At 37.1% G+C, this 21545-nt stretch overlaps 3 protein-coding genes across 6 annotated transcripts; 1 reads left to right on the top strand and 2 right to left on the bottom strand.

Moving 5' to 3' along the window:
• Positions 1-642: 642 nt before the first annotated feature.
• Positions 643-5134, bottom strand: LOC110612785 (60S ribosomal protein L18a-like protein). Of its 3 annotated transcripts, none has more exons than XM_021753585.2 (5): positions 4866-5134; positions 3377-3496; positions 2841-2967; positions 2636-2753; positions 643-1959 (listed from the first exon to the last, which is right to left on the bottom strand). In XM_021753585.2, the coding sequence occupies exons 2-5, from the start codon at positions 3402-3404 to the stop codon at positions 1906-1908; spliced, it is 327 nt and encodes a 108-aa protein (XP_021609277.1). In that variant the 5' UTR covers positions 3405-3496; positions 4866-5134; the 3' UTR covers positions 643-1905. The 3 variants fall into 3 exon arrangements, with proteins under 3 accessions (XP_021609277.1, XP_021609279.1, XP_021609278.1); XM_021753587.2 differs by having other exon boundaries at positions 3424-3496; positions 4866-5132; XM_021753586.2 differs by having other exon boundaries at positions 3418-3496; positions 4866-5131.
• Positions 5135-6127: 993 nt separating this feature from the next.
• LOC110612755 (DNA-directed RNA polymerase I subunit rpa49) lies at positions 6128-9228 on the top strand. The gene is made up of 4 exons (XM_021753537.2): positions 6128-7137; positions 7407-7556; positions 8038-8352; positions 8604-9228. The coding sequence occupies exons 1-4, from the start codon at positions 6505-6507 to the stop codon at positions 9006-9008; spliced, it is 1503 nt and encodes a 500-aa protein (XP_021609229.1). The 5' UTR covers positions 6128-6504; the 3' UTR covers positions 9009-9228.
• Positions 9229-9318: 90 nt separating this feature from the next.
• On the bottom strand, positions 9319-13213 carry LOC110612754 (protein phosphatase 2C 16). Of its 2 annotated transcripts, XM_021753536.2 has the most exons (5): positions 11445-13213; positions 10667-11026; positions 10454-10559; positions 9788-10127; positions 9319-9558 (listed from the first exon to the last, which is right to left on the bottom strand). In XM_021753536.2, exons 1-4 carry the CDS (start codon positions 12213-12215, stop codon positions 9793-9795), a joined length of 1572 nt encoding a protein of 523 aa, XP_021609228.1. In that variant the 5' UTR covers positions 12216-13213; the 3' UTR covers positions 9319-9558; positions 9788-9792. The 2 variants fall into 2 exon arrangements, with proteins under 2 accessions (XP_021609228.1, XP_021609227.1); XM_021753535.2 differs by having other exon boundaries at positions 9319-10127.
• Between the last annotated feature and the right edge of the window lie 8332 nt (positions 13214-21545).

Raw genomic sequence — 21545 nt, 5'->3', positions numbered from 1 at the left:
TCATAAAATAAATGGATTATTAATTTTTAAAAGCAGAAAGAAGAAGAAACAAAAACGGGTTGTTGCTTTTGGAACAAGTATCCAACTACTTAGCATACACTTTAAAATGAAAATCATGCCATTTCTTGAAGGGATTGAGAGTCAGACAGAAACAGATTGCGAGAGAAATGGTTTTGGTTTGTAGCTTACAAGAAAAATTCATGTTTTTATTGCTGATTTCTTGCAGAGATTTTTGGGTTTTGGAATCTTTTACGACTAGCACAGCCAACTATTTCACATTTTCTTTCCCTTGAATAGCAAGATCATAAGTGTTTTTTTCATTTAACTTTTGTTTATAAAATGGATTATTGAATTAAAGTATATGATATAAAAGACAATAATTACTTGAAATTTATATTTCAACTGCTTTATCATTTTAAGACAAAAAAGTTATTTTTATTATTGCGTATTATAAGAAAAACATGATTAATATTGTTAAAGCAATTCATTGTTTTATTAAAAATTAAATAATTCATGTTACTAGAAATGGTTTGATTTTGTGGTTGATTTGTCTTGTTTGATATATAACGTTTATTAACTTGTTTTATTCACGTGCATGTTTTTTTTTTTTAAATAAAAAATAAAAAATAATAATAAAAGAAAGAAAGAAAAGAGGTTCATTACAACTAAAAATGCCATAAAAAGAAAAGAACTTCATTACAACTAAAAATGCCGTAATAGCATGACACAAGCCATGGTCTAAACAAAGGCCAGCCTAACAAATTTACCAAGCCTAATATAGGCTAGATGACAGAACAAAGGAGAGAACCCAGTTGTTCAACCCTGCTGCTGCCTACGATTCCATCCAAGCCAGAGCGCCATACTTGTCCATAGGAACCAAGGAACACTAGGAACGGTGTAAACCAGCAACCCAGGTTCAAAACCAAAAAATAAACCCCAACAGCTGAGAGTTTAAAAGGCAACGACACCATGGAGGGGTTGTCCAGATCACTTGGGTGCTTTTTGATGTCCCATTTGCACCTTTCAGACTCAAACCCACGAGCTACCAATTACTGATCTTTGTTTAGCCTTTTACAGAAGAAAAGAGTAAGGATCCGAAACCTCTACGAAGATGCATACAACCCTACAAACCTTAAGAACATAAGCACAAAGAATCCTCAGATACATGAAGCACAGATAGGAAAAGACCAACGGTGCGACAGTTTTCAAAACCTTATGGAGACTAGAGCCACAGAAAAGAGAGGGAAGATAAGAGAGAGCTCAAGCTTTAATTCCTTAAGCGCATTGATTTCATAAGCATCCTGTAATATTGAATTAGTAACACCAACAGCGATCAGGGGATAATAACATGTTACTGTAGTATTGAGAATTTGGAAACCTTGTTTGCAGTTCTTCTGGTTTTAACACTCACATCTGTGTACTTAAAAGTGAGAAAAGTAGAGACGGCTCTGCAACTCCTGATGGTGACCGACATGAACAGTAATGGACTAGCAAGGCTTTTGCTCAAGCCCCAGTAAACAGCATGTTTAAAGTTGAAATCTATAGATTCGTTGAACAAGAAGTGCCAAAACCTTTTTGGCATCATACCAACTTTTTTTTTGGAGGTTTGACAATAAAAGAATCAGTTACCTCATTTCATTTGCTACAATTGAACTTTCACATTATATGGATATTTAACAGTTCTTTTTTCTCCGTAAAAATTCTTTGCTGTTTTACACTGTTTTATGTAGCAGACTGAAAAAGGATTCAGTATGCCACAGAATTCACATATTTAGAACCTGGGTATCATTGATGCTCTTTTCTTTCCTTTGGGACTGAAGGGTGAAAGTTTTACTGCATAGTATCAGTTTCATCTTTTCTCTCACTTGAGTAGCCATTGCTAAGATGGGACTGTGGTGGCATAGACTACAACAAAGTAACAACCAGGGCAATCACTGCAGCTACTGTGCATATCGTAGCCTGCAACAGTTGGTTAACATCTGAAATCAATAAAAGATTATAAAAGGCAGATAAAAGGGATACACATACTTCATGATTCTGTCCAAATAGAGAACTTCCTAAAATTTTCAGGAGCAACAGTTATTAAACAATTCTATCGAGGCTTTTAATCTCCCAACAAGAAGTAAATAGTGTTCAAGTCAGAAAGTCGAAAAAAAGTAGAATCTGTACTTGCAAATAAGAACTTTCAACTAAGGACAGGAATTTTTGACAATCAAATTATTATCTTAGTTTGATAAGAAATAACCAGTCAACTGTCCATGTATCCTGCATTATATGATACGTACAATCAAAGAATAAGTAATCTAAAGTTCTGCTTAGGATTTAAAAGAGTGTTGCAGCAAGTCCAGATTGAATTTTAAATGCTCAAAGGAAGAGATATGAGAAAGGGAGTGAGGTGAGGTGTGAGAAGGGAGAGAGGAGGAGGAGAGAATGATCTTTTTCCCCGAAAACGGTTTCAGAAGTTGACATTGGCAACACACTGTTAGTTTTCAAAATAAAAAATTCACATCACATTGATGTTGACACAATTCCACATTATAAAAAAAAACTGCAAGAATAGCATGAGACTTTTAATATAGCTGCTATAACACCTTGGGAAATGAAAAGGGAAAAAACATTAATCATTAACACTCACAGCTATTGCACAGGCAGCTAGCCCTGATCGTTCTCTTGGATCCTTATGGTAGTACCTCCCAAAGTAGAGAATTGTTGCAAAGTACCACATTAATGGGAACACAAATCCAAGCAAGAAACTGTACAAAAGAGGGCACGTTCATGGACACAAGAGAGGGAGCAAGCAAGAGAGAGAGAGATATCAATGTAGACTCAGAAGAACTCACGAAAACCATCCAATTCCACAGCCAAAACAAGGAAGGGGTTTGTCAAACATTCCCAACCGGGGTTCCTCAGCATCGTTAATCAGAATATACTCATCTGGCCTATTGCCCACAGCATTAGTTGAGTGCGCTGTGTTCACCAAAAATATGTAAGCAACTTTTTCTAGATAAAGTTTGCAGAAAGGACATAAATTTCATAAGGCCATTAGAACAATAAATAGTTAGCATATTGAATCTCATTCACCCACTAAAAAGTTACTACTTTGGACCAGCTAAAGAGCCATTCCCAACACAATCAGGGGCCTTAATTATCTAATGGAGCTATATTTTTGCAGCCACAACTAACGTTTGTGTTATGTTAATACATGGGAACATTTTGAAACTGTAACCAAACAAACAGTATCAGGTCATCAATGCTGACCTGCAGAAATGGTTTAGGAAAATAAAGAAATTCAGAAATAAAGTTTTCCTTCTACTGAAAAGATAAATTTGTCTAGGAAAATAAATAAAACTTTGGGCAATGCCCCAACATATTATACATTGCAAAGTGAAGAAAACGACTGGCATAGAAGTTGAGTACCCTGACCCATTTGTCCCAGAAATGTATTGGAAAACCAGTGTCCTGACCGTCCTCAATTTCCAGCCTGCCTAAAACAAATCTGCAAGATAAAAAATGTTGGCTTGAGATATATCAAACAATTTAAGCCTCTTCCATGAAGACTGCAGAGGATAAATGGCTCAACAGGCAAATTTGCACTTCTACATAAAAAATTTATATCACATATGAAATGAAGTAAGTTTGAGAAAGACAGTTTGCTTCTATAAAAAAGTGGTCACTAAAACAAATAGAGTAATAACAGAAGAATAAGAACAAACAAATTCCCAAAATTCAAAGGAACAGAAATAAATTCTCTAGAGAAACTAATTCTCAATACTTTTATAAATGTGTAATATCAATATCATAATAAGCGCTAATGATCAAACATCTAGCATAAGTGTTATAGCAGTTCAAGTAACCATAACTGAAACTAGGAACACTAAGCCTAAACGAACTAAGAACACTAAATGACCTCAAACTAGTAAAACATAACCAATCTTAGCTATAAAATTCTAGTACCTACTAGAATTGGTTCGACTTCCTCAAAATATAACTTGGGAAAACAAAAACTAATTCAAGAGGATTTAGGAAAAGAGAGAATTTTCTTATATACACCCAATATAAACATGCCTTTATAAGAAGATTAACTTGAGAATAAATCCAAGTACCTAAGCAAACCCCCCAACATCAATGGATGCCACATTCACATTACTTAGAAGTAAAGGGAATGCCCCAACTAATAAATTTTAATTAACCTAGATTATGCACGCTACTAGCCAAGGATTCCAAAAAACCCCCAATGAAATAATTCATTCTGTTGCAAATAGTTTAAGCAAATGATAGCATGATAGATAGAAACAAAAATGATAAGCTATGGAACCCCTTTTATTCTCAAATAATCAGATAGCACAGTTTCTTCAGAAACCCAATTACATCTGGGAAAAGCTGCAACAGCCACTAAAAATATGACAACTTTTGTGCTGCAAATGAGCTTAATTTGGCTCTGAAGGATAGAGAAATTTTAACATGCAACCGTACAAGCCTAACATACAATTAACAGAAAAAGAATTAACGAGATCGCACATAACTTCTTCCCAATTTACAAACTCACACAGCAACAAAAACAAATTATGACCCAGAAAAAAACATGAAAAATAGAACTAGGTGGGCAGAGAAAAACTCGATGTTCAAACAAATAGAATCCCAGAAAACCTATCAGAAAATTTACTCGGAAAGGCTAAAGCTACTCGAATGCACAAAAAACCCTTTCTTTCCCCTTGAACCAACATTACAAAAATGTGAAAATTTTATTAAATTAATTATCCTAGAACACGAGTTACCTATATATTACAGTAAGGAATCATGAATCCCTCAAAACCCATAAAATTATTCACCATGCAAGAGCAGAAAAAGAGAGAATGAGAACTTACATTAAATGGTGAAATTCGCAAAAGAGAAATACCGATGATGGTGAAAAGAATAAAAAAATAAAAAAGGTAGCCTTCAGCTTTCTGGAGTTGTGTTGTGAAGTTTTGTTCTTGATTTCTTTATTCGTTTAGTTGGTTGTTATAAGGGGCGTCTCCTCCTCTTCTCCATTAATGGAATGCAATGACCTGAACAAGAGAGACAGAATATAGTACCACGAGACTACTGTTTCATCTTGAGCCAGAGTGAAAATCTAGGACCGAAAGATTTGACATTGTCTAAATAATACTCCGCTTCCTCACAAAATATTTGTCACACTGTATATTAAAAAATATAATTTTTTATTAATTTTTTAATTATATTAAATTTAATTAAATATTAAATATTTTTAAAAATTTATTAAAAATAAAATAAAATAAAATAAAATAAAATAAAATAAAATTATAATAATCAATTTATATATTATTATAATCTAAAATAATAATAATAATTTTAAAAAAATAAAAATTATAAAACAAAAATATATAGTTATAATTCAGTAAAATTTATCATTTAATTTCAATAATATCAGAAAATATATTAATTAATATTTTAATTTTAAAAAATATATTAAAAATTTTTAAGATGTAAAAAATATTTATTTAATTTTTTATTATTTTTATCTGTTAAATATTTTATCATTTAATATTTAATATAAAAAATATTAATTAATTATTTAATTTTATAAAAATATCTCTTAATTAATTATTTTATATTAAAAGTATTTTAAACTGTTTTACACAATTTAATACCAAAAAATAATAGAGAAACTAATTAGAGAATTTTAAAAATTTTAAAAATATTTTAATATATTTTATAAAATTAAAAATTTAATATATAATTTTTCTATAGTAAAAAGGTCAAATGGTAATTTTCCTAATCTTCAATTGCCCTCCTCTTGATGATTCATTTCTAGTAAATCCTTTGACCAATTTATGTTTGTAACATCTTTTACCGATTAAGGATCTTTAAGGAAGTTTCTCTCAAAGGCCACAGATCTAAACTAATTTGATGTTTGACATTATAACACTTCGAATGTGTTATTTAATAAAATAATAAAATTAAATATAAATATTTTAATTATAATTTTTTAAAATAATTTAACTACTCTTTATTAATATAAAAATATTATTTTTAAACAAAATCACTTTTTTAACATTTCAATCGTGTAATTATATATAAAACCTTCAAGGGTTTTTAACCTTAATCTGCAAACTGTTAATGCGAATCTCTCCCGATGTTAATGCGGTTCAAGTGGAATCCTGGCATCTCAAAATCCTATAAGACTTCTATTGAGCGGTTTTTTCCTCGTCCCCAAGTTTTACTCGTTTATAATTTTCTGTTTGGTGGCCGAGAATGATAAGGGAAGTAAAAGGAAGAAGAAAAGTTTGTTATTTACTTCCATAACAACCCTCTGCTTTTGCGTCCTTCCACAAAACTTGGGTGTTTTTGCAGTGGCTTAGCTCACTCCAATTTGATTACGTGCTTTAAAGACGTGATTTTTATGCGAGCGTGCAATAGCCCAGCTTGGTAGTGAGGCAATAATTTCCTTACGATTATTGAGTTGTATTCACTGGTTGTGTTGCTGAGAATTAGAAGTCTATAATGGGGTTGGATTTAGAGGCACAGTTAGCTGACCCAAAAGCTAGAAGCCAAGCATCGCCTCATAAGAAAGCAAAAAAGGAAGAGTGGGAGAACACTGAAGCGATTAGGAGCCAAGAATCACCACAAACAGCAACCCAGAAATCTAAAAAGAAGATAAACAGGGAGGAAGAGGAAAACAATGATGGGACGGTCCTAATCCAAAATGAGCAGCCACTCGCCAGTGATGAACCTAATGAGCAACCACCTGTCTGTGTAAAATTCGAAGTCATCTATGACCATTCTGACAAAACCCCGCCTATAGTTGGATATTTCCCTTCTGGGTATAAGCCCCATAATTATAATGGATATAACAATAATGAAGAAAACCTATCACCACCACCACATCCACCAACTGTCAGCTTTTATAGGAGTGCTCAACGGATCAAGATTGAGAAAAGCTTCAGTGAAAAGAATGATAAACGGAGTAGTTCAGAAAGGATGGAACTTGTTGTCAGTCCTGATGGGTCCAATGTGAATTTTGTGGGTAAGAACTATAAAGGTGAGGCAATGGCAGCTCAGTTGTGCACTTATGCACTTGGGGTTCTTGATAAGAATACTCAGACTTTGAAGATAATGCCCATTGCTGGAAATAAGGTATTTTCTCGTGAAGTTGAGTTTGATCGTTTTATTGTTGGTTTGATGTCTGATTAAACTGAAAAGGAGAATCATGCTACGTATTTTTTATTTATATTGGTAGACAATTATATCAAATGTCTTCATACTTGAATGTGATGCTCCTTTTGTGGTAGGCGTAGATGTGTAATTAAAAAAAAAAAATTCGGTTGCTTTTTGTTATTACTCTTGAGATTGCACATAATTTGTTATTACAATAGTCCATGTTATGGCTTTGGTTGTGACCATAGATATTCAGATTGGAACCAAAAGTTCGAGGATTAGACACTGCTGATAAGGAGCCTTCATGTATGGAAAATGAGGAAGCTAGTGAAGAAAACAAGGCAGATAAGATAATGGCGCTTAATGTTAAGTATGGATCAAAGAGATCTATAGTCCAGGTACGCTTAGTTGCTTCCTCTTTCTGCATCATCAAATAGGATTCCTATTATCAGAATATAAACACACTGATAGCGCCAAAAGCAGTTAAGAGAGCACATGTATTTTTCTCTGTTATAACCGGCAAATAGAGCTGGTATGAAGTGTATAAAAAGAGTTCTCCACTTTCCAATAGGCCTTAAATTCTTACTAGTTTGAATTTTTAACTAAGAAAGATTCATTTGGTTCACTGAGGTCCCTTCTTGGTCTCATCCTTTGTTGCAAAGTGAATCTGTTTCAGCTAAACTTGAGTTAATTTTCTATTATTTTGAACTTTTTTCATGTGGGTTTTCTCAATAAGAAGTTGTTGTTAGACTGCGATACAAGCTTTCTGACACCAAGCTTAAATAGCTAATAATTTGAATGGAATAATTTGTCTTGTTGGATAGTGACTTTGCTTTTGTAAGATTTTTTCAGCTAAAGTTCAATTCTGTCATGTTACAGTATAAAAAAGCACAGGCTCTGAAGCAGGGAGATGATCCTGAATCTCAGAAAGATTTGAGCAAGAAAATTGATAATATTGTGGTTAACAAGGAGGCTCTTGAAAGTGCAAGCACCCATATTGCTCGAAATATTCCACCTCATAACTCTTCTGCCACCACTCCTCAGGAGGCTTATCCGTTGAACAGAATTATTCTTACAGGAGAGAGGGATTTCCTTGAAGATGTTTATGAGATTTTGCAAGTGGGGACCGAAGCCAGGAGCAATGCTTACCCAACTTTTGTTCGCAATAGAATCCACAAATTACTGGAAATTCAGGTAAGAGTGCCCTGAGTTTAAGCCAGTGGTCGTTTTTCACCAAAACCTATGGAATCACAGGTTTAACTAGTATTATTACTTGGGTTTTGAAGTTTGAAATGAATGAAATTAAAGATAAAAGGTGCCATGCTCTTTGAATTGGAAGTAACAAGAATAATTTTTGTTACCAATTTGTTGCCCCATTCTAGCTGATTAGCTGTCAAGTTTTCTCTTCTTGGTCAATTACTAATTTGTATTATGCTTCTTTGTAGGATGAAGCGGAGAAGAAAACACTTTCTCGCATTTTCTCTTATATTACTCATCTTATAAAGTTTAAAGATCTCCATTCTTTGGATGGTGCATCCTCAGCAAAGAGCCACAAAATTCCAAGCATTCTTCGACAGAAGTTTGTGGAGATGTTTACTCCAGAATCAAGAAGACTGCCAGTTGAGAAAATTGATCTTCTCATTAGTTATATCCTAGTGCTAACTCTACATGCCGATGACTTCCGGACCAATCCGACAGATATTGCCAAAGATCTGAAAGTTAGTTCTGTGAGCTTAAGAGTGCATTTTGCGAATTTGGGTTGCAAGCTTGTACGTGAAAACAAGTTGTCATTGGCAACTCTTCCTGTTCCTCTCAAGTTCCCAACGCAGAGGCAGAAACAAAGACGCTAGATGGAATAAGAGAATATGCAAAAAGATTTTTGTCCGACAGAAATTAGCCCCATGCTGTGTGAAGCTGGAGCTCCCAGCGTGTGGGGACAAGTAACCTTATTTATCTTTAAAAATTATGTTCTATTAATATACATATCTTTGAAAGTTATGTCTTGGTTGTCACTCTATTCTTGTGTGGAAAATATATAATTCAAACTTTTGCTTGTTATATGCAATTATTCTGATGCATTTCCTTTTCAACCATTGCTAAAGATTCTGGAATTTAGCATGAGATGTCAAAACTAAAACAAAAGATAGAGAAGCAGGAAGGTTACTGCTGCAAAGAAAGCCATGAAGAAGAAATGTATTAACTTGAAACCATCTTCTAGCCTCAGTTGTACAGGATTGCGGATACATGGGCACCCATTTATGCCCAAGTAGTATAAATACCGGCATTGTTCAAGCCATCGCCAACAATTTGGAGTGCCACTACACAAAACTCGAGAGAGACATCACACTGGAGAGGCAAAGGGATGATCTACAAAATTGAACACTGTAAATCTTCCCCCACCTGCAAGCTCAAATTTACACAACTATTAGATAGTTTTGGCACAGATGATATAAAAAACACAGTTAATATGGCCTTCGGATACAGTTACTGTAGTACACGCTAGTTTCTATTCTTGTATACAGACATTAAGCCCATGAGAAAAAGGAATGGACTGACTGAACTATGTATTCAGTAGATGTACTTTCTCTAATATATAGGTATATAGATTTAAGCTAGATGATGATTGAACCTTGATTAAGATTTGCTCTTGAACTTTCTTTGAGCTTTCAAGTCCACCACAATCACTGAGATATTATCCTTGCTTCCTTTTTGCAGTGCAAGCATTGAAAGGCAATCAGCTGCTGCTTGAGATGCCGGATCAATTCCATTGCCCCTTTCGACCGGAGATGTAACTCCATTCTTTTTGTGCCAGAGCAAAATCTTCTTTCGAGCCACTTCACAGGCTTCATCATTTGTCATGACGTCCCATAACCCATCACTGGCTAAAATAAGGCATTCGTCATCTCTAGCTCGAGGAATGAACATGATTTCTGGTTCTGGAATTATCCAGGGTTTCAAATATCTATCACCTGTGAGATACAGAAGAAGAAGCAAGTAAAAGCAAATGTTAGTGCTTAACTCCTCTATGGGTTTATCTTTAAAATGTGGTTAATCATGAAGGTAGATCATCATTGCAAAATGTCTGTTAAAAATTGGGTATACACCAGTTTAAACGAGGCACGTCAATATATCATAAAAAGCAACATCCAGATTTTTATTTCATTTTTGTTTTGATTTGTTTGCTTGCATTTTGGTATCTTCAGCAGCAAGACCCGTAGATGTAAAAGCCGCACAATACAATGTTGCTTCAATTTGAACAGAATTAACATCTGAGCCAAAAATGAAGGGTACCTACCAATTGACCTAGACATGGCAAGAACACCAAAAACACGATGTCCATTCCACTGAATCACCTTGCCTCCAGAAGCCTCAATCCTTGCATATTCATCTTCTCGGTTTGGCTGGAAAAACAAAAGTGCATATAAATATTGATAAGAAAAAAAGAAGAAAACAATATTAAAATATGTATACACATGCATTCATAATGATGTAAAACCATAAGCCTTACCTTATGATCTACAGACAATGCTATCGATTCTTTTCCACGATAAAGCACTGCTCTCGAATCACCACAATTTGCAACTATGATGTGGGAAGAACAGACCAAGGCAACCACAGCTGTAGATCCAACTGTTTCTGGTGCCAAAGGCTCAGAAGTGGCCTCAGAAGCATGGCCAGCATCCTCAATGGTGCCTCTGGTACCTTTTCCTCCAATCTCATCATCAACCTTAAGAAAGCAACTAGTGAAAGCTTTCTCCCACTGCACCTGCTGGTTTCCTTCCATGCTAGCATCACTTAAGTCATTTTTAACATTTGCAATCTCTTCAGCCAAAGCCCAATGGATTCGATCACGGCAATAGTTAGCAACCTGCAGTAGATCCCTCCAAATTTATGCCTACGTATCAAAAAACTGTGTACAATACTGACCATATGAAGATGGAAGCTATATATCCTTTGAATATATACAAACAAAGTCTTGAGTTCTCCTTCGATTGTTTGGAAAACAAATGAGATTGCAGATTGTGATGAAGCAGCCAATGTTGTCAATCTAAATAAGTTAAAAATTCAAATGCTAAGCTAGGAATAGTTACAACCTTTTTTAACAGAACACTTGGAATCAATATGCAAATCGTTACATTACATTCATCAAGTAAAACTATTGCTCATGCCCAATCCATTTATTTCTGATCTCGCACTCTAATGATGCTATCAGTGAATTGCTTTGGCCAGTACAGCATATACTATATGACAATAATAAAAATGAATATCTAGCTAGACGAATGTACCTGAACACCCCCATGGCCATCATAAACACCAAAAAAATGACTTGTTATATGGGTCAAACTCTCACTTAATCCGTCGACAACACGATCACCAATAAGCATGTTGATAGGGATTTTTGCAAAACGAGGGACAGCTGCAACAGCGTCTTCCATTTCTGGTCTTCTGCCACAAATTGATACAGAACCCCACAGAGGTATGCAATCAATTTCAAACACACTTCTTGTAGTTCCTTTGCTGAGATTCTTCTCACTTGGCAACTTAAGGACCACTGCTGATGCCCTTAAATCAGAGCCATCAGATATATCTGCATTTGGGTTCACTGCTGCAATAAGAAGTTTTGCAGTAGGCACCTGCACCTCATTTGATGACTCCACAATTATAGCCTTGGCAATAATTTGGCTATCTTCAATCCCAACTGATTTTGGCAAGTTTATTTCAGATCCTGCTTCCAATGCCAACAACTCCTCGGACATTATTCCATTATTGTCTTCCACAACTGACAGTACTTCATCTTCATCACTTTCCTGAATCACATCACTGGGAACTGATATGGTTCCATTTTCTGGCAATATTTTCAATGAATCAGTTCCTCCAACACCACCATCTTTTGATGCAGACAAGGCGGCAAAGTCCTCAGGATCAGACAACAAGCTCACAGTGTCTGTTACTAGCTTTCGCCGGGCAATTTCCACATGGGTTGAAATGCCTGAGCTATCACACATAGAATTACCTAAACTAAGCGTCATTGCAACTGCTGGGGACATCTCTTCCATCAATTCCACTTATCCAATTAACAACTCTAACTCTCTCTCTCTAAATTTCTTCACAGAATCCACCAATTTTCATCCTCCTCATTCCCTTTCACCACAAAACTTGAGGTAAAGCTTGCAGGTTCTAACAATTCCTCTTCCATCCTATGACATCACAATGGACCCACCAATATTTTTTCATCAAAGACATATAAAGAAACACAATCTATACCTCCCAGGTCAAATCAAAGATAAGCCAGCAGTTGAGCATAAGCAGAATGGAAACAAGTTATCAGATCTGGTGAGGAACAGTGGATCTAACCTTCTAATTATCAGATATTTCAAGTCTCCGCAGGTTGTTTGAGTTATCCTCAAAACTCCAGAACTTATCAGATTCTTTTTCACCTTTTTGCCTGGAAGTAACAACCACAGGATACCCAAATCCTATCCCCACCACCTACCCTTAAATATATAGACCACAAATGAGAAACAGAAGAGAGAAAAAAAAAAAAAAACTAAAATCAAGTGTTCATCTTTAAACCCAAGAATAGAAAGCAGGAACAGTCATGAGAAACAACCTTGGAAAAAGTAAAACCACACCAGATAATCACAAGAAAATCCTAAAAAGTTGAAACCTTTTTCACCTAAAACTTCTGTTTCCTGGATCTAAGGCAACCCATCTGAGGCTCTCTCAAATTGAAGCTCCCCTATTCCATATATATCCAAGGAAGAAGAAGAACAACAACACTATTCTGGTTGGTAATAATCTGATCTTGAGACCTTGAAACAATTAATGAGATGGAAAAAAAATAAAAAAAAGAAGAATCACAGCTTCTCAAATATTTCCTGAAGAATGGAGCTTACCCGTTTGAAAGAGAGGAGACTTAAAAAGAGACCAAGAACCTGAAAATATGGCAAGTTAGCCTCTTTTTCCTCAATATCTCTGGACAAGGAGGCATGAGAGAGGGAGAGAGAAAGAAGGCAGGAGAAGAGAGAGAATATAAGTGGAAAAAAAAATGCTACATTTAATTTTTTTTTTTACCATGAACTCCTAAAATCGACACGTATGCCTGCTGTTGTCTTACATCATTTAAGGGTGTCTGTGAGAGACAGAAGATGCATAGGTTAGGACAGTGCTTATATGAGGACAACTACTCATTAATTTTTCTTGAGCCTAACTTTGAGGAAAGACACGTGTCCTCCACCCTGAAAAGTCCAATGTACAAACAATAATGCCCCTGTTACCCATGTGGTACTAACTCCTTATAATATTAAAATTTGTAGCAGATCCTCTTCTCCTACTCCTATCTTCCAAAAATATTATTTCTTTTTTCATTTTTTCATTAAAATATTAATGCTATTTTTTATTTATAAAAATATTTAATGATTTTATAATATCGCAGCCATACATAATTTTCTCTTGACAATATTCATCTTAAAATTTTATCAATATTAGTAACTATTTTAATTCATAAAAACTAAAGAATTATATAATAAATAAATAATTGTATTATAAAATAATATAAATTCATAATATTTTGAATTTGAAATAATTTTATCTTATGAATCTTTAAATAAAAATTGTAAAAAATAATATTTCTGTTTATTTTATTTTTTTATTATATTCATTTTAAAAATATTAAAAGATATTATAAAAAATTCTAAAAAAATAAGATAAAATTAAATATAATAGCAATATAAAATATAAAAGCTGATATCCAATCAGAATAGTTCAACTTTTATACATAAGAAGATAAAAAAAGATTAATTAATTTTACATCATTTGCTTTCTTTTTTCCAATTAAATGTTTCTTTTTGAAAAGGAGATATGTGAAATGTGGTTGGGATGAGAGTTTAAATAATAATAATAATAAGGAGAAGAATAAAATAAATAATTACAGAAAAAAGATAAAATAAATAAATAAATAAAAATAAAAATAAAAAGAATGATATCCTCATGCTGTGCTTATCCATGAAAGACCAATAGGAAAAGAACAATAATGGCATCAATGAATTAGAAACGGCCACTCCTTCTAAAAGATTGAATTTTAATGGCCTTAAATTAAAACCCAATTTCCCATTTTTCACAAACTTTGATTTTGGCCCATTCTGCTTTTTTCTTGCTCAAATTCGACCGAGTTATACTTCCAAATTTATCAAAATTTCCATGCCCAAAGAGCCGATTTTGTTTTGAAATTAACGGTTTGATGTAATTTATCGATTGAATTAGAATCAACTTCACTTTTAACAGTTTGAAAACAATTCTAAATTTATCAAAATTCAATTTGCTTGATTTTAAATTAAAAATAAATTTTACTAAAATTATTAAAATTTTGAAAGAAATGATTTTATTAAAGTTATTTATATCAAAATTATTTAATTAGTTTTTGATTTTTTTTCTTATATTCTTTATTTTTTTTATTTATTTAAATTTTAAATTTTTTTTATTTTTAATTAATAATTACTCTTTATAAAAATTATTTTAATTTAACAGTTAATATTAATATTTAATATATTTATAATTAATATTTAAAATTTATTATATTATTTTATCAATTTAAAAAATGATAATTTTTTTATATTTTTAATAATAAAAAACTATATAAAATTTATATTTTAAATATTATAAAAATATTAATAATGTTTTTTCAATAAATGTGATAAGGAGCGATCAAAGGGATTATGATGACTTCGATGGAAGAGGATGATCTTCTCCAGTGTAGTGTACGCAGGAAATGTAAAGATGGTGAGCTGGGTGTTTCATTGAATGAGATTTGTGCTGATCTTGATTCTTCACCTGACCATCCGATGATAGAGACTGAGAATAATCCTGTGAACCTTAGTTTTGTTAATGGACCTTCTTTTAAGGATGTAGTGACGAATAGAAACGGTCCAGGACTGCAGGGAGCTTCTGGGAGTGACATGGCTCCTGAAGACGATGAGTTTCATTTTTCGGATGGTGAGGAGGATGATGAGGATGATCGTTGCCCTGTGATTAGACTTTCGAGTGTGGATAAACGTCGATTGTGTCAGCCTTGGAAAAATTCCCTTATTGTGAAACTTTTTGGACGTTCAATAGGCTATACATATTTGTGTAGACGATTGAAAGAACTCTGGAAACTTTCTGCTCCAATGGATGTTATTGCTTTGGATAACAATTTCTTTTTGGTCTGTTTCGCTAATTCTGGGGACTTGGACTTTGCTAGATCGGAGGGACCCTGGATTATTGCTGACCATTACTTGACTATTCGTCAATGGTGCCCGGAGTTTGACCCTTTTCAGGATGTGTTAGAACGTTTAACTGTATGGGTTCGTTTTCCCTGCTTGCCTATTGAATATTATGATGAGGAACTTTTGTTACGCATTGCCCGTAAAATAGGTGAGCCTGTTAAAGTTGACTCTAATACTAGCCTTATGACTCGAGGACATTTTGCCAGAGTTTGTGTGGAATTGGATTTGACTAAGCCCCTTCTATCTAAATTCAAGTTGCACCGTAGAGTTCGCCGGATTGAATATAAGGGTTTGCATATGGTGTACTTTGAGTGTGGTAAGTATGGGCATATGAAGGAAACTTGTCCTAGTATTAAACCAACGCAGGTTAATCAGCCTAATTCTGTTAATTAGCAAGGTGCTGTTGTTGGTCATGAGTTGAACCGTGAGACTTACAAAATGCCTGAGAGTTTGCCTGTCAATCCCGCTGCTACTGAGGATTTTGGGGATTGGATGTTGGTTCAGAGGGATCGACGTAGGGATAATCGTCAGAGTATCAGGCCTGGGCCTAAGAGAGTTGACAGAGATGAGGTTCGAAGGGTAGTTGCAGATGGGTCTATGGGAAATCGTTTTGACTCTTTACTTAATTTAGAGGATGAGGTCATACCAGAGGAGCAGAACAATGGTAGTTTGGGCACTCAGGAGATTCATATGGCTGTCCATGATGAGCGTCCTAGCAACCGGGCAAATAATGTAGTATCTAGGGGAGGTGGAATCCAGAGAGGGAGTCGTGGTGGTAGCGGGCTGTTTCGTGGAGGACGAGGAGGTCAGGCTGTGGCTAATAATGCTAATGTCGAGATAATTCCATCCTCTGCTATGACTTCTAGGGAAATACGACCTAATACTAGAATTGGATTATCAAGGAAAGCAGCGGCAGAGGTTGAGCATACTGTAGTTGTTGGTAATGGGAAGGAGAGAGTAGAATCTTGGGTTGTTTCTTCTGAAGATCAGGTGGGGTTGAGTGTCTTGAATCATGTGCCTCCAAATCCAACAGGTTTTCGTAACCCATCTTTCCCTCATCTGTCTAGTCCGAATATTGTCCCTGGTCAGAAGACAGTCAATGGGAGTGAGGATGATTTCACATTGATTGTGGCTGAGACATTTTTGAATGAGTTGAATAAGGCGAATTCTTCTAGTTTGGTTGCTCCTTTAGAGCACCAACAGCGTATGTGATACCCTTGTGAGATTAATCTGATGATGCTCTTTTTAATATTTATTTTAATGATAATTATAACCTGGAATTGTCATGGTGCAGCATCATCTACTTTTCGCAACGCTTTTTAGGAATACAAGAGACTATATCATCCTAACATCTTTTGTTTAGTGGAACCTCGTATTTCTGGAGAAGCGGCTGATGAAGTTTGTGGTTTGTTGGGGTATGAGAATTGGATCCATGTTGAGGCAGTCGGATTTAATGGTGGTATTTGATTGCTTTGGTCAGAAGATAGTTTTCGAATTGAATTAGTTGTTACCGATCCTCAATTCATTACGGTAGCAATTAATTTTTCTACTGGAGAGAAATGGGTGTTTAGTGTAGTTTATGCAAGCCCTGATATTTATTTAACGAGGAAGCTTTGGCAATATCTTTCTAGAGAAAATAGTCTATCCATTTCTAAATGGATTGTCGCGGGTGATTTTAATTCTGTAGTAGACTCATCTGAACAAAGTGGATATTCTTCTTCTAATCCTCCAGGAGCTTAGGATTTTTCAAACTGGATTTTCAAGCACTCTCTTATTGATCTGGGGTTTGTTGGGAGTGGTTTTACATGGCAGAGAAGTGGCGAAAATGTAATACCCAGCTAGACTCCGGTATCGGAATTCCTACCGTCCGGTGGACTCTCGGATGTCGGAAGCCTCTAGTAGGGTAGAAACATGTTTTCATAAAATGTTTTAAAGTATTTCATGGTTTTAAAGTATGAAAATTTAATGAGTTTTTGCATGAAAAGTCTTTGGAGGAAAACCCAGGTTCGGCCGCCGAAAGTCAAGTTCGGCCGCCGAACATGCATGCGTTTTGGAGGCACGTTAGGCCCCCGAAAGCATGAGTGAGGGAAGTTCAGGTTCGGCCGCCGAAACCCAAGTTCGGCCGCCGAACATGGCATGCTTGCGGAAGCGCTTTCGGCCCCCGAACGTGGCCTGGCCAGCCACCTATAAAAGGGTCACTTAGCCGAAATGGGCGAGCTTTCTCCCATTTTCGGCCACAGCTAGCTTTCGACCTCCCTCTTCCAAATCTAGTGTTTTTCCTTCAAATCCCCACCATTTTTCTTGAGTTTACGCTTGCATTGAAGGTTTTGAACTTTTGAAACAAGTTTTGGAGCTTTGGGAACTCAGGAGCTCATTTTCGTGGATCTCCAAGTTTAGGTCGTCTCCCTCTCGATCTTCAAGAGGTAAGAGCCGATCTTAAGCTCCTTATGTGTTTTAAATAAGTTTTATGCTAGATCTATGGGTAGAAATGCATGTTAGGTTATATGTTGAGTTATGGGTTAACATTGATGTTTTGGACAATGTGTGTTGATTGTGTGTGTTTGAAGTGTTGTAGTTGGGGTATTTGATGTTTTGAGGCCCCTAGGAACTTGTATGCATGTTTTAGAACAAGTTTATGCATGATTGGTGAGTTTGGAGGCGAAAATGCTTAAGGGAGCCAAGTTTCTGCCCTTTGGCAGAAATCAGGTTCGGCAGCCGAAGGCACTTTCGGCCGCTGAACGTGGCTGGGGAGGCAGGCCTTTCGGCTGCCGAAGTTGCCCCCGAAAAGAGACTTTCGTCTCTGTCTGGGACTTTCGGCCGCCGAAGGTGCCGCCGAACATGCATGAGTTTCGCCTCTGTCTGGGAGTTTCGGCCGCCGAAGGTGCCGCCGAACCTGCCTGACTTTTGGCTCTGGAGGGACTTTCGACCGCCGAAGGTGCCGCCGAAAGTGCCCTGTCCAGCCATTTCTTGCATGTTTTCCTATGATTATTCCATGATGTTCAGGGGGTTTTCGGGGAGTATATTAGAGTTATGTTTATGTATGTTTGGTCCCTCATTGGAGTCCACCTGTGTAGGTTCGGACCCGAGGAACCGAGGACCCCAGCAGTGAGCCAGCTGCTACAGAGTTTGTCAGAGCTAGCCAGAGGTGAGTGGAATAAACCTTAAGTTTTAAAGTAAATGAAATATGACTTTTGAGCATGATCCATGCATCATGAATGCCATGAGATATAGTAGGGTGTTTGCATTAGTATTCACGAATATGTTGCATTGCATTTATGATGATGATGTGGATTGGTCATTGGATGATCCTTTAGTCCTCAGATGATATGATGATGTTATGGCATGATATGGTATGGAAGTCCAGGTTGTACCCATTCTACGTCCCTGGCACAGTTGGACTGTATGATATGTTATGTTAAGGGAAAGACCGGTTGTACCCATTCTACGTCCCGGCACAGTTGGACTATGTAGAGGACTATAGGTGACAATACCATCCGAGATGTGATTTGTTGTGTTGTGTTGCATTTCATGAAAGCATGAAATTTTAATATATTGTTTTCTACTATTCTGCTCACTGGGCTTTGTAGCTCACCCCTCTCCCCTAACCCCAGATGTGCAGGTACAGGGTAGACCAGGAGGTTAGCCAGAGTTTTGAAGTATGTCTATGTAATAGTTAGATTGTGGACATGACAATTGTATTATGATGTAATGTAAGAGATTCAGTATGTTATGTAATGAGGTTTATTGAGGTTATAGATGTGCTTGACCCTATGAATATTGTTATCCCTTTTGATACATGATCTATAGTTATGTTTTATGATGTTTATGAAAGCCAACTCATCTCATGTTTTAGTGCTCATTGGGGTATTGTTGAGATCCCACAGAGGGATCATGATTATGATCATGACTACGTACATGTATGTTCAGGTTGAGTTGGATATTTGAAAGAAAAGTTTAAATTTTTATGCATGTTGTTGATCATGTATGGGATTATACAGGTTTTCAGGTTATGTCAGGCTTGCTACGGGTCCCGGCGGCCTTAAGCCGATCTGGATCCTAGCGCCGGTAGCGGTCCGATTTTCGGGTCGTTACAGAATGGTATCAAAGCCCTAGGTTCATATGGTCGGACCTAGAGTGTCGGGCTCATAGATGTTCTAGAAGGTCAAGCACAATAGGAAGGTCATGTCCACTAGGATAGGATGTTGAGTCCTGTCTTGTTGATGATGTGAAATGCCATGATTTTATACATGTGCATGCTATGATGTGAATGATGTATATGTGATGAGGGTTCATGTGTGCCCACATGAACCATGTGATGCTAATGTTTGTATGATGTGTACTGTTTTTCAGAAAACAGGATGAGAGGAACTCGTCGATCTGCACGATTGACTGGAGTGCCACCTGAGGATGAGGGCACGAGCGCCCGTCCTCCTACATTGCCTAGGGCAATGTCTTGTAGAGCCAACAGAGAGAGAGTGTCAAGGGACCCTAGAAGGTCTTTTGATGCTAGCAGAAGGGGGACAGATAGAGGAGGAAGTTCTTCCGATGTGAGGGAGGTTACAGGAGAGGATCAGAGGAGGGATGGGAACTTGGATGTGAGCATGGAGGAAGAAGGGACAGGGGAATCTCAGGGAGGCGTTCAGGCCTCGGGGTATGGTTTTCCACCCCATTATCCACCCTTCCCACAGGGTTCAGGGTATCCGATGGGAGGTACATCGGATTACTCCAGCTTTAACCCCTACCCTACCTACATGCCTTATCCACCTTTCTATCCACCTTACACACAGTACCCAGCTTATCCACCCTCACCCTTCTATCCAAACCCGGCAAACCCCACCCCGGGGAATGCTGCACCTCCACCTCCACCACCTACAGAACCAGCAGCCCCAGTTACTCAACCTCCTAGACCTAGCTCAGCAGATGGGAGCAAGGTAAAGATGACGGATTACCTCAAGCTAGATGCTCCCAAATACAAGTCAGGAGATGACCCCTTTGAGTATCTGAGGGTAGTGAAGACAATAACTGATGAGCTAGGGGCAAGTGACAGTAGGGCCATTCAGATGGCAGGGTTCACTTTAAAGTGCAAGAAGGCACGAGAATGGTTCAAGTGTTATGTGGACCCGAGACTAGACGGTATGACATGGGAAGAATTTGCGAATGAGTTCGCTGGATGGGCTTTTCCAGACAGTTCTAGAGAACTGAAGATGATTGAGTTTGAGCAACTGAGGCAGTCAGAGCACATGGGTGTAGAGGAGTTCACGGATAAATTCTTGGAGCTATTGCCTTTTTCAGGGCAAGCTCTAGACTCAGACACGAAGAAAGCCAAGAAATATGTTATGAAGCTGCATTCCAGGTACTCCTCGTTGGTTCAGTCAGCTGAGAGAGAAAGTTTCCACACTGTGGTGGATATGGCTCGAAGAATGGAAGCAAGTGCTATAGTTGAGGGGTCAGTGAAGCAGTCAGTGACCCAGTCTTCAGGGGTTAAGACCCCAGGCAGAGGAAGACCAGGTTTCTCTTCTCAGAGCTCAGGCAAGAAGAGGTGGGATAGTACCACCAGGAAGCCAAAGAAGAATAAGTTTTGGAACAAGTTGAAATCCGGTCTGGGATTTGGCGGTGGCTCGAGCTCAGGCTCAGATGGTACAGAATGCCAGAGATGTGGAAGACCGCACAGGGGAGTGTGTCGAGCTGGGACTAATGCATGTTTCAGATGTGGACAGGAGGGACACATAGCTCGGGATTGTCCTAGAGCGCCTTTTATGGGTCAGCCCCAGCAGACAGCTTCTGGTAGTGTGGCACAGCCAGCAGTTCCAGCCACAACTCAGGGCAGTGGCAGAGGTAGAGGGAGAGGGGCAGCCTCTTCTTCTGGTTCCCGAGGTGAAGGTCCATCAGCTCCAGCCAGGATCTTCACCATGACACAGCAGGAGGCTAACACATCCAACACCGTGGTGTCAGGTAATCTCGTCATTGGGTGTTCTGATGTGTATGCATTAATGGACCCGGGAGCATCTCATTCATTTATTGCTCCGAGAGCTGTTGAGAGGTTGGGTCTGATAGTCTCTGGGTTAGAGTGTCCCCTATGGGTCAGTGGACCCAAGTGTGACCCGTCAGTGGCAGTGTCAGTCT

The sequence above is a fragment of the Manihot esculenta genome, chromosome 4 (genome assembly GCF_001659605.2).
Source record: "Manihot esculenta cultivar AM560-2 chromosome 4, M.esculenta_v8, whole genome shotgun sequence".
NCBI classification, from domain to species: Eukaryota; Viridiplantae; Streptophyta; class Magnoliopsida; order Malpighiales; family Euphorbiaceae; genus Manihot; species Manihot esculenta.
This window is presented reverse-complemented; position numbering and strand designations above follow the sequence as displayed.

What these genes read in the sequence shown, in the direction of transcription:
- LOC110612785 (XM_021753585.2), bottom strand. Translation starts at nt 3,404, where the DNA reads ATGCCAGTCGTTTTCTTCACTTTGCAAT. An exon ending in CGTTTTCTTCACTTTGCAAT is followed by an intron (nt 2,968 to 3,376) that starts GTATAATATGTT and finishes TGGTGAACACAG; the next exon opens with CGCACTCAACTAATGCTGTG. An exon ending in TGTGGAATTGGATGGTTTTC is followed by an intron (nt 2,754 to 2,840) that starts GTGAGTTCTTCT and finishes TCTTTTGTACAG; the next exon opens with TTTCTTGCTTGGATTTGTGT.
- LOC110612755 (XM_021753537.2), top strand. Translation starts at nt 6,505, where the DNA reads ATGGGGTTGGATTTAGAGGCACAGTTAGCTGACCCAAAAGCTAGAAGC. An exon ending in CAAAGAGATCTATAGTCCAG is followed by an intron (nt 7,557 to 8,037) that starts GTACGCTTAGTT and finishes GTCATGTTACAG; the next exon opens with TATAAAAAAGCACAGGCTCT. An exon ending in ACAAATTACTGGAAATTCAG is followed by an intron (nt 8,353 to 8,603) that starts GTAAGAGTGCCC and finishes GCTTCTTTGTAG; the next exon opens with GATGAAGCGGAGAAGAAAAC.
- LOC110612754 (XM_021753535.2), bottom strand. Translation starts at nt 12,215, where the DNA reads ATGGAAGAGATGTCCCCAGCAGTTGCAATGACGCTTAGTTTAGGTAAT. An exon ending in ATGGCCATGGGGGTGTTCAG is followed by an intron (nt 11,027 to 11,444) that starts GTACATTCGTCT and finishes GATCTACTGCAG; the next exon opens with GTTGCTAACTATTGCCGTGA. An exon ending in TGCCATGTCTAGGTCAATTG is followed by an intron (nt 10,128 to 10,453) that starts GTAGGTACCCTT and finishes TGTATCTCACAG; the next exon opens with GTGATAGATATTTGAAACCC.